The 17,835-nt window shown below is 40.5% G+C and overlaps 1 protein-coding gene across 1 annotated transcript; it reads left to right on the top strand.

Annotated features, from left to right (window-relative positions):
* Nucleotides 1-1,864: 1,864 nt before the first annotated feature.
* kcnk10b (potassium channel, subfamily K, member 10b) lies at nucleotides 1,865-16,591 on the top strand (the record flags this gene model as incomplete). Its single annotated transcript, XM_079230406.1, has 7 exons — nucleotides 1,865-1,919; nucleotides 5,094-5,509; nucleotides 13,614-13,731; nucleotides 14,812-14,972; nucleotides 15,153-15,345; nucleotides 15,444-15,586; nucleotides 15,899-16,591. The coding sequence occupies 7 exons, from the start codon at nucleotides 1,865-1,867 to the stop codon at nucleotides 16,589-16,591; spliced, it is 1,779 nt and encodes a 592-aa protein (XP_079086532.1).
* Between the last annotated feature and the right edge of the window lie 1,244 nt (nucleotides 16,592-17,835).

Here is a 17,835-nt window from a genome sequence, read left to right as displayed (position 1 = left end):
AACAGTTTGAGGCCACTTTAAAACGACAATACGAAGAGCTTAGCTGAGATGCATCAGAGCCAGCAGACAGAAGTCCAGCTGATGCACACAAGAGTCAAACAGATGCAAGATGAACTGGCCAAAGAAGTCTCTTCATGTGAAGAACGACAACAAGGTTCTCGAAGACGTCTGTCTCCAAATGAAAAATAACCTCAGCTTCAATAATAAGTCTCTAATAATACAGACACCGAGCTCTTCAAAGATGAAAATGTCCCCCATTAAATCCACAATTTCTGATCCCACGACCATCGCAGTATAAAATCATACGTTCTTTTATCTCAGGCTTTCAATTTAGAGCCTGGCTTCAAAATGATTATCCAGTTTGAGCTATTTTCTCATGTTTACATGGGGCAAATATGCTATTTTGCTGGTTTCTATGATGGGCATTGCTGCTGTATTATGGAGCTCTGCAGGCCAGTTTATACATACAATAATGTGTGTGTATGGAGAAATGTGTGTGTGTGTGTGTGTTTGTGTGATTTCATATTCATATAAGCCAAGAGCAAATGGCTCTCATGGCTGTTGTTCAAAGTGATCTTGTAAACTATTGTTGCTTTTTGTCTAGAGCCAAATAAGGAAATAGGCTATTAGGATGTAACAACTTTGAAGGGTTTTAATAATTAGAAGCCTAAAAAAAGCAATCATGCTTGGACTATACATTAGCAGCTAGATTATTTAATCTAATACTGCACACAAAATGTAAAAATATGACTGACCACTGTGAAGAAATACAAAAAAATGACATTTCTGCAGAGCATTTATAATACGGTAATAATGAAATGTATGTGTTTTTTTCATTTAAATCACATACATTATTACATACATTCAACAAAAATTAGACAGAAATATGCAAAACAATAGTATGGTTCTTCAAATAAAACTTAAATTCAAACTGGAAAACGTACAACACCTGTAGGACGTTTTGGCTACATAATCAATACACAATTGACACGTTTTGAGTTATAGGCAACACGCCTAGGGTAACTCTGAAATGTATATCCTGATTTTTTTTGGGGGGGTATAAATTGCTTCCAAAAATGGTCAGTCACATCACCTGACTTAGTACAGGGGGTCTGACGGGATGGAGGAGGTGACTTATCCAGAGATAGAAGTTCATAAATAATGCACTGTTACATGTGCATGATGTCATGGTTTAAGTCTGCTGCTGATTTGGCGTACAACTCTCACTTGACGCCCTGCGCCATGTGCTCCGTCGCCAGTTGCTAAACGATGGGAGGATAATCCTGTTTTGGGGATACACAAAAGAGTGAGTATTCAAAAACGGATGATACAAAATTGTATTAAAATGGCTGATGCAAAGCTAGAGGCAAATTTCCTCCAGCTAGTTACAGTAAAATGCAGATGGAGTGTAGCGCTTTGGGAATGGAAGGGAGGAGAGCATCCACCCCCGTTGTTCTTGCTGCCGGTGTAACGCATTCATGGGTAGAGTTGCTGCTGTTTTGGACACACTGACTGGTGTTTGTGGACCGGACCGGTGTGGGTGTGTGTGTCTGTGTATGTTTGAGTGTGAAACGTGATGTGGGGTGTTCCCCCGAACGGTGCGACAGTGAAATGTCTCACCAGTATATTTAAGACAAACACCGCGCGTCCAAGCGAGGTGGAGAAAAAAAGGAGGGGGGACAGCAGAGGCAGACAATGCGGTTTTGCGATGCGTTCATTCCTCCGTACAATTTACGCCCACGTCCACGAAAACATGTTGTGCCGAAGATGTGGGAGAATTCCTCGTAATTTGGCTAATTTTCTTTATTTTAAAAATTGGATTGAACAAAATTTCCTCACGATTTGATTGAGAACAAAAATAAAGATGAAATTTCCAATAGAAAGCCCAAGGAAACAAGTTAACTGGGACCCCGAACAAGGTTGGTGAATACTGCTTTCTTATACTGTCTGATAACTTTGGATAGGCTATTTTAATGGGCTACTCCTGATCTCAGCACCCTCTCATGGAGATAGCATGAGGCACAATACATTGCAACATGCTGCATTATTCACAGGCTTGAACAGTTGTGTACAATTTCGTATTCATTATTTTGTTCAGTTGACTTTGTGGTTACTCTTAATCTATGTTTCTATTTTGCAAAAACGAGACAAAGCGGTTGGAGGGTATTTCTTTATTCTCCATTATCTGTGCTCAGTTGTGCAGAGAAACGCTGCTGGAAACAGAGGTTCAAGCTGGCAGGAATAACCAGGACAAAACCGGAAAATGTGTTAAAAATAAAAGCACTTAAAGTTGTTGTCTAGAGATTGCGACTGCCAGACATGGGTTATTTTCAGAGACTACCACGTACTAAATGAATTATAGCAAATAGTATATTGCCCTTCATCTGTGCTCTCTAATATTACACAATAAGTGTTTCTATTTAAATTCATTGTACTTCTTCAGTTTTATTTTGAAATTAGTTTTTGTGTAAGGCCTTCATGTGTGATTCAGAACAGGTGAAATTTGGTTTTGAGTCTCAGCTCGTGAGTTAATGCCTACAATATATCTAGTTCCATATGACACAGGAGCCGACCTGAACCAAACCAAAATGTGCCCTCATGTTTATCATTACGTCTACAGTGGGTAAATAATGCGGTGTACACACAATATGCAGCGGTCATGCTGAAATGTTGACAAACTGAGTATTTCCAGTGTACCACCGCAAATGTGCCCGTGTCGTAAATGGTTGATGCAACATTGTATTGCCGTCATCTAAATCCTCATTAGCGTCCACATACTTGGTTTCCATTTTTGTATGGACCTGAGTCTCCAGTCATACACACATGTTGAAACAGAGAGTGAGGGCTGAGAGAAAGAGAGAGAGAGAGAGAGAGAGAGAGAGAGAGAGAGAGAGAGACAGAGAGAGAGAGAGAGAGAGAGAGAGAGAGAGAGAGAGAGAGAGAGAGAGAGAGAGAGAGAGAATCAGATACTGCGTTCCACTCAGGTCTTATTTAATTAGGAAACATCAATATGAAGCAAATTCACTAGTCTGAAAAGGATTTGAGATGAATGCCACACAGCCTTTAAAAAACCAGAAATGCAACACAAATCATGTTCATCACAATTTAGATTTGGTTTTAAACTTAGATATACACATATATTCTTTTATTTGTGATTGTAAGTCTTGTAGTTTTTGTTTTTTTTGACCACGTAGCTGGACTAAAGTTAATTTAATCCACCTTTCTGAACTATCACAGGGTATATCTGCAGCTGCCCTGCTGCATAGAGCTGATTTATTGCATTTCCCTCACGCACAAGAGGAGATGAAAGGCACTTAATGTCTCAGTAAGACTAGTTTTGGCCTCAGTTCAATTTGTCAACAATGACTGCACCAAATACAGAAGGTGATATTTTTTGCTGCTTCATCTCTTAATTTTCTAATACATCCCATGTTCTAAAATTAGCCAGCCACCACACTTAAAGGCTTGCACCATGAATTGAAAGTGGCAGTTTTGCACCTTTCAGGGCTTTTGACATCACTTTGCTGTTATTGATTCACTCAAGGTACTCACTCAGGCAATAACAAGATTCATAGCGCTTGGATCAGACAATGAGACACTTCCTGGATGCCCTTGACTCATCAGGGTGGGAGATGTGCATACATTTTACTTAGCATATCCCATATGTGATCCTATCCCATTAAACAAAAGAAAGCCTCTCGAGAACATTTCTATTGTGTATTCCTATATTTACAAGAGTTGCATCATTGTAAACAACAGGCTCCACCCATGACTCTGAGGCACGCCATGCTTTCCAATCTGAGAGTGAGAAGGGGGCATCAGGGGTGAAGGCCGGAGCTTCGAATAGCTCATACAATGCTTTATACACATTACAGAATTCTAGATTTGGCAGCCTCCATAGTGCTGCTTGCCACTTGGTTGACCTGTTCCAGCGCCCATGTATTTTATTATGAAACCAATGCAGAAGTGGCTTTTACAGTCTATTAGAAAAATGAAATCCTGCTTCTCAGTAAAAGGATGACTACATTTTCACCTCCACCTAGCAATACTAGAAGGGTTTTGAATGGTCCGTGTTTTTAAAATATTTATTCTTACTTTGCCTTATTGTGCATGTACATCCATGTTATATACATACAGTCATTTGATTATTCACCCTAATTCACGTTTTTAAAGGTTTTTCATTCATTACAATAATTAGATCACAAGGTTTTCTGCATTGATGTCTGAGGCTTCATTTAGCAGGAATAAAAGCTACTATGTGTAGAACCCAAAACATATTCTCAGCATGTGAAGATGTTGAGATGGTAGCATTGACAATGTAGGCTGGATAACAAGCCTTTTAGCTGATAGCTGAGGAGTATCGGCTTTGGGAAGATCCCTTTACTAGTTCAGAGTAATAGAAGGAAATCACTTTCTAATGCTTTATGCAGGAGGATATAGACGTTCCATGGCTAGCAAGCTTGTGTATATGCATAGTGTTCAGTGCAAAACAGACTTATGTCTATCTTGTCCTGGTGCTGAGCCCAAACCCGGGCTGTGATTTCTGCTATAAAAGGACTCCCTTTAAAATATTTCATAACATTTAGTAAAAATACAATGTTTTAAACTCTTCCTCAGGTACGGAGTTACGCAATCAATTTTGATACTTCAGTGCCTGATGATTTGGGTTCGAAACATTGAAAAGTTGTATAGTTGTACTTTTTAACGAGTACTTGTAACGAGTGTACCTTTGCTGTTTCTATATTTGTTACTATATTTGACATGCAATATTTTTATTGTAGTTAAATTCATTTCATGCATTTCTCTTCTCAGTTATTGCACAAATTATTTGACAAACACATACGGATTTGTAAACACATGAACATTGTTTAATCATTTCAGACTCACTTCAAAAGCTGATAAAACTGGCGACAAAACAACATCTCAGACAATTTTTCTCTAAACTCAGTCTGCCTTCACATTTTTCCTATTCAGTCTGTGACAGATTCAGAGCCTTCAGCCGAAAAATCATTAGAATCACTCCATTAGTATCCTCTAACAGAAAGCCAAACAACAGATAAATGAATCTTCTCTTTTCTCTGACTCTTTCCTAGTGGCGGTCCAGACCAACTTGGTCCCTCCCAAAAAGGTCCAGTCTGGCATGGCAAAGTCGAGTCTGGTCCAGGCCAGTGTGGCCACCATGCAGAACCCCATGGGCTGCGAACCTAAGGCCAATGGTCATTGTCCACTGCCACGCCTGTCCATCTCCTCCCGCTCTGCCAGCGTGGTGGCCAGCATGGATGCCAGCTGCGACGGCGTGGCCGCAGCGCTCCACTCAGTGATGAAGTGGAAGACGGTGCTGGCGGTGTTCATTGTGGTCGTTCTCTACCTGGTGTGTGGAGGTCTGGCCTTCAGGGCACTGGAGCAGCCATTTGAGAGCAACCAGAAGAACAGCATCACTCTGGAGAAGGCGTTGTTCTTGAAGAAACACCACTGTGTTACTCCCGATGAGCTGGAGGCACTCATCAAGGTGAGATTAGCTTTTGGAGTTTCCGATGAAGTGAGACATTGTATTCCCATTTACATTACATCCCTGGAATTGTACATTGCATTTTTTTTAGTCTTTTCATCATTGTCCAGATTAATTTAAAACTGGATGGAAGATAAAGATGAAATCAATGAAAAGGATATGATGAATAAGTGTGTCATTCCATTTGATTGGTAGATAAGAAGTAGAGAGTAAGATAAATTACCTTAGTAGCAACAGTTTTCTAGCTGATGATAGCTATCAGGGGTAATTAGATGGTCTTGGGCTAATTAAGTCTGGTTTCATTAACTTGCTACATGATCTTGAAAAGCTTGGATGCCAATTGTATTATGTCCAGATTGTCCTTCAGCAAATTCAGCCTTCATCGACTGCTGCAGAATTTTGCTGAATAATAGCTCACTTCCACATAAAACGTGTTATTCAACATCTGTCATGTTTGTTTTGATACATAACACATGTTGAGTAAAGCATTTTTAGTTTTTAGTGGACTCTTTTAGAACAGTTTTGATTTCAAAGATTATTTATATTCTATCTATGATAAACTAGCCTTGACTTGAATCAGCTTGAATTTATATTTGAATAACAACAATGTATGAAATATCAATGGGAAAACATTTGTCAAAATGAATAATAATGTTGCTCCTTAATTGCTATGTGGCTGCCCACAAGTGGTAAAAAATATGTTATTGCAGGTTTAAAGCGTTCCTTACTAGCTCTTGGTCGTCATCAGCGAATGGAATAGCTCAGGGTTCATCGCATTACTGTAGGAACGTCAGAATCAGAAACCGTTTATTAGCCAGGAATGTTTACACAAACAAGGAATTTTTCTAGGCGGAAGGTGCATACATTAGACATGAGACGTTAGACGAGACAAACAACAATCAACAATCAATGACAATCAACAGTGCAATGATATTAAATCAAGTATTAGATAAAGTCACGTGACAGTAAGCATTGATGATGACACCTGTGTCTATTCCATTCATTAAAGAAGAGTATGACATGCAGTTGAAAGCTCAGAAAAGCTAATAAATCAACCTTTGAGTCAAGAACAAGGCCTAAAGGTCAAGAATGAACCTGGCTGGTTTGTTTTCTCCTTCAGGCATCATTATTACTGATTATATAAGCGTTAACTTGGGCTGGTTAAGTCTACTATTCAGCCACTCTACTACTGTAAAACAACCCAGTTCTAAGTTGACAGATGAGTTTACAGATGAGTGGATGTATCTAATGGTTTTCAAGTCTCGTCAGCCCCCAGCTGGATTGTTGTATTGTACTTCTCATTTTTTTTTTCTTCTAATTTGAAGGTTTAAAGTGAACTCAGTCAAAACCTTTTGACTAAAAGTGTTGTCATTGCACTAATAATGCGGATTCATAGACATTATATATGGTATGTGTCTAGTGACTAAAGCACCATCATAAGATATTACGATGATAAGATACTACTCTCTGCCACCCTGGATGAGGACCATTGATGGGGAAATGTCAAGAGCAGACTTAGAGGCAGGTTCCTCCTTCAGCAGGAAGCACATTAATACCTTCAGGGTCAATACAGAGATCCCCATAATTCTCTGTGACACTTCACATCTGTTGGGAAACACACTGTACAGTACATGCTAGCACGTGCAGTTTTATGTGACATAACAGGATGGTAAAGTAATATTGAAGGAAAGGGCAAAAACCTGTCTGGATGTTTATCCTCAAAAATAAGGTCAGTCAGCGTGACCTTTAAGCTGTATTGCAGCTGCAGAGTGGATAATTATCAAGGAATTGTGTCTTCAATTCATGTGCAAACAACCTACATTGTGTATTACAATAGCACAATAGGGAGTTATTTTGGATGAATGGATGGATACATTGAATGGATTCAATTTGAGTCCTGTAAACCAGGGTTACAATGACCATACTGCCACAGTCCTTAGTTTTCGCAGCAGGTGGAGACACTACTTCTAGGACTCTGAGGCGGAGGCCTGGGAAAAGGAGGAGCTGTCTATCTCCGTCCCAAGGTGTTGAAATGATCCTGAGGGGTTGGAAAAGAGGTTGTTGTTGTGGGCCTGGTTTCTCTCAGCTCCAACAGCACAGCTTCTTGGATTTTGGTGATGTTGAGCACGAGGGAGCTTTCCTGAAATATCGGGACAAGGTTTTTTTTTACTGCCTGATGGTATTCAGACAGAGCATTGGTGACGGTCACTGGACCAGGAGAGAGTTGTTGGCGAAAAGAGAGAAAATAATAAAGTATAAAACACTTTGGGGTGCCCTGTGTTCAAAATCAACTTACTTATGGATTTAAAACTATTTACAAGCACCTGTTGTTGCCTGTCATGTCAAAAAGTCTTAATCCAAAAAACAGTGCCGTGTTGACCTGAAGCTCCACTATGCGGTGCAGTAGGGTTGTGTGTATTAAAAGCAGAGGATACATCCATGAATACAGTCTGAGGGTGTGGGAAGTCCAGGTGTCTAAAAGAGTCAGACCTAAATCTTCTGCTGCACATTTTGCTTTGGAGGCAGGTTTGGGGGCTCTACCCATCATAATGTTTAACCCCTGTCATGCCTCCTTTGTACTACACATTTCCACTCCATCTTGTCTTTGGCCTTTCTTCTGAATTCTCCCTGAATTCCTTCAATTAGTTTGTCTCCTTTTTCTGAACCAGGCAGATTTCCATCTCCTTGGTGACCCATTTCTTGTTGGTTAGATGAAGAGTTATTTGTTTGGATGGGAGTGATAGTCTCCTCACAGTATGAAACATACAAGGTCACGGCATCGCTCAATAAATAAAGATCACAAAATAAAAACAGAAAAATAGTGCTACAACTGTTTCCAGGCCCTACCACATACACCACTCTTTCTGTTATCCGGTAGGTATTGAAGTTTGTCTGCTTCCTCCACAGGTAATCATAAAAAAACAAATTCCAGTCAGTGAGATCAACACAACCCCTTAGTTTTTCACTGGTCTCTTTATTGAGATATATATATATGAATGCCATGTGCCTTCCATAATAAATGCATTAATACATGGAATTCCAGAGCGAGGCCTTAACACCCACACGATTTAAATAAAGAAGCTAGTTCATGGCCACAAGAGCACTGTTGTCTTTACTGAAAACGTTTGAAGACAAGTTTCTTTGTCTTCTACCATAAGTGTGTGTGTTGTATCTTCTATTTTAACAAGACATTTAGTCAAACTTAAGGGGTTGAAAGATCAAGGACTATTTCAGCAGCTGAGTGACCCTGATACTTGTTTGATCATGAAATACAAATATTTCATCTATAAGAATGATTCATTTTGATCTCAGCTCAAAACATGACTGACAACCCTCAAACTGTGGTTAATTTAAGATGACCGACCTGAAGCATGCTGTTTCTGTTCCACATCACCAACATGGCATGAGAAGCTTTTATTCTCAACCAATACCTAAACTGGACCAGATAACGAGCATATCGTGAAAATAAATTATAATTCCTATCACATCATGACTGTACTGCGCATGTCTTTTCATGGTGTCAGCTGCTTTATCACACAGGGTATGCGCCAGCTTCATACCCCTCTCTGATATCACACCTAGAATGATAGGTCGAGATTTCATGGTCACTACATCAAGCTAACATGTGCAACTGGAAGCGGGATTGGAAAATAATTGGAGATTTGTCAGTCGTGCAGTTTGCTGAGTGGAAAGTTTGATTCGTCAGGGAGTGCGGTGATAGAAGAAAGCAGGGCTGAGCTCAGTCAAACAACTCTTTGCAGAGGATGTTTAACGAAAAGAGAGGAGTATTCTGCAACAATTTTGGTTATTTGCTTTGGAAAGTAAGGGTTTGTGACACAAAGACTTAAGGGCAAATCCTATTTACCGACAGTAGTACCCAATAATTTGCTTTCCATGTTTTTGTAGTCTGAGAATAGTAAATAAAAGATGTGCGTTCGTGCCACAGTGGACGCCTCCTATTATCTTGAGCTTAAAATCAACCAAAAGAGTTAACCAACCACACGGCATATGGTGCACTCCACTTTTAACTGGAATGGCTCCGTTCGACAGTAGCTTCTTCAATGCTGCTTCAGGGAATATTGGATTGCCTCTCTCACCTTCTCCACACCCACGTTTGCGGCGTTATTTTTTCTCAGAGAAGCATCATTTATTTTTCTTCTTTCCCTTGTAGCGCTCACCTTTGAACCACAAAAGTGCTATCATGAGTTTGTAAAATAAGAAAATAAGAAAAATCAATGACAGTATTTCCTGAGGAGACGTGTGGAAATAAAACCTTTAGCATGGTGGGCCTGTGGTCCTGGGGGAATCAATTATTCATTGCACAGGCCAGCAGTTGCAGACCTACTGCTGCTCGAAGCAGCAGCACTAGTAGCAGCAGCTGAATCATAGACCAGACTGTCTCCCGGACAAAGACACAAGACATAACGTATGACGATGTGTCCCTAACCCTAACTCCCTAACCCCTAACCCTAATCCACCATGTTTTCCCAGAACAAATGTTTAATATTACACCTGCTCTGACAAATTAAATGTATTATGAGAATACTTTGTCATGTTGAGATATACACTTTTCTGCAAAGAGTTAGATGAGTTAGACGCTCCCGTTCAGCAATGCGCTTTTACGGAGCGCTATTCTGGGCTGGGGGAGAGACCAGGGGACCGACCCTCGAAGCCACTTCAACACCCCGCCAAGCAACGTACAGTTACCCAGCAGAGCCTCTCGGTCGTACGCCTCCAACCTCGCCTCGGTGATGTTGTGCGTCCTGACTGACACACCTGACCAGCCCAACCCCTTAAAACAGCACCATAGACACATCAACACAACACAACACAAAAAGATGCTGTTCATTAAAGACAAAGTCCATCCGCTCTCCTTAAAAAAAAGTTCAGCGATGCTGTTGTGCAGTTCCAGGGTGTGTACTGCGGACTGGCCATAGGGGACACCGGGGAAATCCCCGGTAGGCCGACGGCATTGGGCCGGCCCACCTCCGTCATCAAGCGGCCCTGCCTCTGAGATCGCCGGCCACGACTATATTCTATGGCTCAGAGAAAAGGTTCAATTTACTCTGATACATGATGTTGATGATCACTGACTGAAGTATGTGCCAGACTCTTCTCTGGCTTGGAACAGTGACTTATCCTCCTGTTAAACCCCAACTTGGTAATTTTTACAGTTCTGTTTGTGTCCAGATTAAATGATATACAAAGGTATACAATTCGTTTTCGAGGTGCTGGTAGGCAGATTTTGTTACCTGCTGAATGTAGCTTCATATTTGTCGCAAGAAAGTGCATTTCCCAACATTTAAAAAAATATAACGATTATCATGCCATGTGTGAAACTCAAACTGACAAATAACTTTTTTCACTCTGTGTGGTGTCAAAAAAAGGCCTTAAGGACATGCTTCTTCACAATAACTCCATCAAAGAGTTGTCTGGTCTTTTAACATGTTCTGTTATCGGTTTGTTCGTACTGTGTCAAGCCTGTCACTTCGACGAAGATCCTCCGCGGTGACACAGCAGCGGTGACTCACTGTTGTCGAACTGTTTGGTGGACGAGTTGACAGAAAAATGGCAACCGTGTGTGTGTGTGTGTGTGTGAGGCCAAAGACAAGAAAATATCCTAAAACTTTGCTAAACAACATGTTTTGGCGATGTGTATGTGTGTCCATGCACGTCTGTTGACCTCCTCATGTCTGCTTCAGTATCTGCGCTGTCCATCTACCCACTGTGCACCCACCAAAGCAGCAGACATAATTGGCTTTTCCTGCGCCCTCGGAATGACTCACACTTTGGCTCAATGTGAAGCTGCGCTGGTATTGACACCACTCAAGCCTCATTTATTGATGAGTCACTTAACTTGAAATGCAATTTTACAAACACTGAGCTACCTGCAGTAAATCCACGTCAGAACACGCAACCAATGTCCTATTGTAGTAGGTAACGCGGAATCAGCTCCTCAGGGGTCTACACAATGTGCACCAGCAAATGTACAGACAGGTGTACATCATAGACCCTTATGTCTTCAAATGTTTGACCAGAACATGTTAGGAATGCAACATAATGCATCTACTCATTTAACTATAAATGTAAAGTACTATTTCAAGTTAAATATTATGCATACATATATTGGACTATGGGTTTTACGTACAAATAAAACCTAACAAGTTATATAGTGAGTTTGCTGGTAATGCGTCTGTGCTTCTAAGTAACAAGAATTGTGAAACTAACGTGTCTTCAATGTCAAAACAATGCGATATGTTTGTCTCAATTTCTCATTTTGTTTTTCTTCTGCTCACAAACAGTCTTGATCAATTCAAATCAGTCATTTTAATGCTTCAAGGTGGTTAGGGCAAAGCATTAGACATTAGTGATGGTGAGAGGGTTGCAGAGAGGAGGGCTTGGCACCATGCTGGATGGATCACTACCGTCACCTGCTGTGAGGCAGAAAGACACACTGAGAGGGTAAAGATCTGTCGTGATTTAGCTGGCTCTCTAATTATCTCTAATAATCCTGAAATGTAACTGAAAAACCCACGTTAGCCAACATTTGGTGGTGATTGTGTGTTTTCATCATTGTCTGTGTGCTTATTCTTCTGTGCAATACAAATAGAGGAGAGCCCCTGTGAAACAAAAACACCATTTGTCGTCCTAATTAACACTTTGCTTCACATGTCAGTCAGCATCCTCGTGCCTCAAAAGTGCCTGTGGAGGAGGAGGATTTTCTACATCTCTAAGGCAGTGTAAACTTGGCTGTGAAAAAGAGGAGAGACAGAAATAGATCTTCGCATGAAGTATTCAAATGTATTGTGAGGCTATTTTCAGCTCTCCCTTGACTCCAGATTGAGGCTATTTGAGGTTTATGACATAATTACCGCTCTGATTTCCCCCCACAAAGTAGCTGTTTCTACTAAAACCTATGAAAAAGCATGATGGCATAATTGGCTAATTTTAGATATCAGAACCGATGGAGTTGAGGTAATCACATAAAAGATTATGAGTAGACATGTGCATCGATGTGTGTGGAAGTAGTCCTCCACTGCTTTGAAATGTATGTCACGAGAGTAGATACATATTTTATTAGATGGACGTACATCTCACTAACAGCTTGCATGGATAGATTGGGGGGTTGCCCTGAATGAAGATGAAGACCAGGAATGTTGTTAAATGCACCAAAGCTATTTCTTACCAAAGGCATCCGTCACTTTTATGTCAGCAGAGGTGATGTTTATTTGAGCTCAGAGGTAAAATACTAACTATTCTTTTCCACGAAGATTAAAATGACCATAAACAGGGAATTTAGAAAAAACACAAGATCGTAGATTAGCTTTTCATTGCTACATAATGGTGCTTAGAAGGAGATCATTGAGAATAATGATGCAGTAAACGCAGATCATTGTGGCTTCTAGTGTTTCCCTTGACAAGCTGGGGGTACAAATAGGAAGATTTGGGGACTGAAGAAAAAGGCTGACACAGAGAAAAAGGGCGATAAAGGGCTCTCTGCTGCAAATGAAAATCAATGTAGATTTAGTCAGCGTGAAGTGTAAAAACATGCAAAATGGGTGAGAATTACAAGTGGAGAAACAGTTCCAAGATGCGATCCAGCCGCTGAATAATGTGAACACATCTTGTGCTCGATGTTCATGCATACCGTACCGACTGTATGTCCGCAGGAGGAGTGTTTTCATAGATTGACATTAAAGTGGTTCATTTTGTTGTGCAGATAATTAAATAGTGTATTGCAGAATACTAAAACTTCTTCCACATATTCTTATTTCAGACAGTGGATATTTTCATAAATAAATACAAAAGACCAGACTCAAGGACAGTGATTGCCAGCATGTGAGTCTGGACTCCCACAAGAGGAAGAAAGAAAACACATTTCTGCTGCAAAACTCGCTTTTCTCTCGTGAATCACAAGATAATTTGACATCTGTATAATGTGTGTGCATATGTAAAATGTAATATATTGGACAGATTTAATCAATTGTAACCGTATCCACTCGGTTCCACTTGTAATCACAGTTTTGTGTCAAGGATTATTAATGGATAATTTATATTTCCCTCCCCCATTAATGTTGTAATTTATTCATGTTTCTCTTTGCAGCATGCCATAGATGCAGTGAGTGCTGGAGTGAGTCCTATTGGAGACACATCCTACAATTCCAGTTACTGGGACTTGGGCAGTGCCTTCTTCTTCGCTGGCACTGTTATCACAACCATCGGTAAATTTTTAAATAATCCACTCTTTAATGCCCTTATACGAGTTAGATATGCTGTTGTTATGTTGCATCAGGTATTATCACAGAGGTGTGACCGATTCATTAGTCTGTAGTCTAATGTTGATGGCAAAAATCAGTAAAATGGGAATTATCCACGTGATCAGAAACTATGGAAGCCTAAGTGTTACATTTTGAACAAATAATAAATGACATCATGATGTAAGTAATTATAGATATAAATGAACCATCATAATTGAGTTTAATTAATAATTTAGCTTTTGTTATAGACATTTTTATTTAATTCAGAATTTTATTTTTCATTTCTAATGAGTTGCAAAATTAGCTCACTAGACCTGGAAATAGAAATGATGGGATAATATTTCACTTTAATATTTTAATTGTGATATTGTGTGATTTAACATCCTGTGAAGTTATAAAGGACACTGACAAAACAGACACTGCTGACGTAGACAAGGCCAATTTACTTCATGTCAATGACTCTCTACGTACCATTTCTCCTTCTCCAAGACAAACAAGTTATTAACAATCTGTAATTGATAAAAACAAATTAGAAAATGAAAGTGAAGTGACTTTGGGTGCCTCAAAGCCTTGAGCATTTACAATAAATGTAGTTCCATTTAGGGGCATTTGCTAATACACTGCGGTGCAGATGCTTTAAGTGGCTTAATTTACTTCTCTGTCCAGGTATATTCTGTTTAAATATCAGAAGTTAGAATACATGAAATAAGACCTCCAGCTTCAAGTTACGTAACTGTTTTCTCCTCGGCCTCTTCATTGTATCTTTGTCACTGAAGGGCCATAATTAATGACATTTTCTCCAAGGGGAACCTAATTATAGTCTCTGTAGAAGCTTATTTACTGCAGATCACTGCAACAGGAACTGAGAAGTATAACACATGGGCTTCAATTGATTATGTTGCATAAGAAAGTCTTGATCGCCATCTTACTCTTAACAGTCTTCCTCCTCCTCCGCCTCCTCTTCATCACGTCTGCTCTGCCATGTTTCTTCACTGTTTTTTTCTTCTCCTCTGCTCTTCCTCGTGTTTTCCTTGTTTGTGACAGGTTATGGAAACATAGCTCCAAGCACGGAGCGCGGGAAAATCTTTTGCATCCTTTATGCCATATTTGGCATCCCTCTCTTTGGTTTCTTGTTGGCGGGGATTGGTGACCAGCTGGGCACCATTTTTGTGAAAAGCATATTGAGGGTTGAGAAGATATTCAGGGTGAGTTATACGTCTAAGCTAGTTTCTCTTTTATTCGTATTTACCATTTTTTAATGTGATGTTTACCCCTTTCATATTTGTTTCATTAATAGTCTTGTATTAGTTCCTTTGGCCACACTATCACTAGATAATTCTTTTGCTGGCATTGTTCTAATATCATCTCCTGTTTGGTTTTCTCAGCAAAAACACAAACAGATCAGCCAGACGAAGATTAGAGTGACGTCCACCATCCTGTTCATCCTGGCTGGCTGCATTGTTTTTGTCACCATCCCTGCTGTCATCTTTAAACACATTGAGGGCTGGACCGCTCTGGAGGCCATCTACTTTGTTGTGATAACACTCACCACAGTGGGAATAGGAGACTATGTGGCAGGTAGATCAATGCGAGGGACTGTTGTTTCTGTCATGATGTAGATTAATACTTTGTCAAACAATCAATACTTATTTTTGGTACTTTTCTTTCCCCCGCAGGTGGTAACAGTACAATCCCCTATATGAGCTGGTACAAGCCTATGGTGTGGTTCTGGATCTTAGTGGGTTTGGCGTACTTTGCGGCCGTCCTCAGCATGATTGGAGACTGGCTTCGAGTACTGTCTAAAAAGACCAAAGAAGAGGTGAAGTTCCTTCAATTACACCGCTCAGTATTAACTTAGAGAGGCAGAAAATGTAAGGTTACTGAGTTACTGCGTCCTCTGCATCTGCTCTCTTATTTGGCTATTAATTGCTGCCGAGATTTTGCCAGTCTGTGTCCAGACTGAAGACACAGAAGAGGAAAATATGTACAGGGCTCGCAAAAATAAGATAGCCTTTGTCAAAAGCTTCAATCACATATTTATTTTGTTGATTTTGAATTTTATGATATGATTATGACCCCATGTGCTTTCAAGATCTGTTCCTGATCCTATTCTTACTCCTGTCTTTCCCAGGTTGGGGAGATTAAAGCTCATGCTGCTGAATGGAAGGCAAATGTTCGAGCAGAGTTCCGTGAAACACGGCGGCGCCTGAGTGTTGAGATCCATGACAAGCTCCAGCGAGCTGCCACCATCCGCAGCATGGAGCGCCGGCAGCTCGGCCTGGAACAGCGAGCTCACTCCCTGGACATGCTGTCTCCAGAGAAGCGGGCCTTGTTCGCCAGCCTGGATGCCGGCCGCTTCAAGACTTCCTCCCAGGAGAGTATCGACACCAAGCTCAACAACCTGAGGCTGAAGGGGGCCTGTGAGCCATACGACCATCAAGGGAGTGGTGAGCAAACGCCACAGACAGCATCTTCCTCTGAGGAGAATCTCTTCAACCTGCGCTGTGGATCCATCAACAAGCTGGCCAGACGCAACAAGAACCGCGAGCTGCGGAGGAACATTGATGAAGATGTGCGACGGGCTAGTGTATGTGTAAACAATGGCAGTGCCATGCTGGGTGAGGAGAGGACGGAAGAAGAAGATGGAGAGCCAGATGAGGAAAACAGAGAACGGAAAGAGAGAAACACCAGTCTGACAAACCTGTCACAAAACGCAATGGAGCGCAGCAAGTTGAATAAGTTCACACCAGTGCAGGCCAAAGATAGCGATCGACTAGGCATTGAATGGAAGAGTGCTTTCGAGACAGAGAGAGAAACAGTGTGAAGACAGAGACAGACACAGAACAAGAGTGCATGGAACTTTTAGATGTCAGTAAATGTGCCTTTCTGTTTCCCATGCTTCGATTGGAACTGCTCCCAGGAAATTCAGTCATCATGCCATAGCCATGGGAAGAAAACGTGTTGCCAAAAAATTGAAGAGACAGAGGAAGCTGTATTTAAAATACCTCATATAGGATGTTGCTGTATGGGCAACTTGAAAACTTTCCTCCCTACAGGAGCTATCTTTCCAGCTTCATTGTCCTTCAGCCTTGACTCTTGACGCTTGAGAGACACTTAAGCAACGGCTGCCTGTTAATGTTAAATCTTATCTTCTCACAATGTGGGCAGGACATACAGAGAGCTAGCTTCAGGTCATCCATCTTCAGAAACATTATGGATCTCCGCTTTGTGGTGGCTATTTTTTAGCTCAGCTACCAAAGGACTAGAATGTGAAATGAATGGAAGATGGGAGGTTTTGTTGCTGGATCAATAGACAATACGAACATTTGCCTTGCTGACATGTACAATTATTCCTCGTATGTGACTTTGGAAATGCAGCCTAAGGTTATAAACTCATGCCACCAACGAAGAGCTCATGAAAACAAACCATAACCTAGATTGTGCATGGTTATTAAAATAAAACCAGAGCAGGTAATGTACTTACTTGAAGCTTGACATGACAGCTGTAATAATGTTTCTTTTTGTTTAAAAAAAATTAAATGTACTGCTTTCGTTCACATTTTGTGAAACAAAGATGTTCTTCAGTCATGATTGCCACCATTGTGGATCAACACCGAGCTGGAATTCACTTAACAGACATGTTTAATCACCTTCGGCAAACAGATTGTCACCCATGTTGAAAACACTTTTTTTGTATATGACATTCACTTTTATCACTAATGTCTTGAGACTTTTTAATGAATGAATGTGATGCTGTTCATTTTGTACTCATCAAGCATGTTTGCATCCATGTTTACTCATTTTTGTATCAGCTAAGCGCTTGAGTAGATTTTCCATTGAAATGTAAGGTATGAACTAGTCATGTCATGTTTCATGTTTCTTTTTTCGTATTTCTTTTCGGATACACGGTCAAACATTGTGGATTCAATCATCTTCACACTGAAATGTGTTTTCCTGTACTTTCTAGAGGTTGACTCTTTGAAATGTTTGACACATTTAAACTTTATTTGCTTTTTACAAACAGGCCCTGCCACTACTACCCGACGCCTTCTTCACATTTTCAAGAAT

This window comes from Taurulus bubalis, assembly GCF_910589615.1.
Source record: "Taurulus bubalis genome assembly, chromosome: 1".
NCBI lineage: Eukaryota > Metazoa > Chordata > Actinopteri > Perciformes > Cottidae > Taurulus > Taurulus bubalis.
Note: the sequence above shows the minus strand (reverse complement) of the source record. Positions and strands in the feature narration are given on the sequence as shown.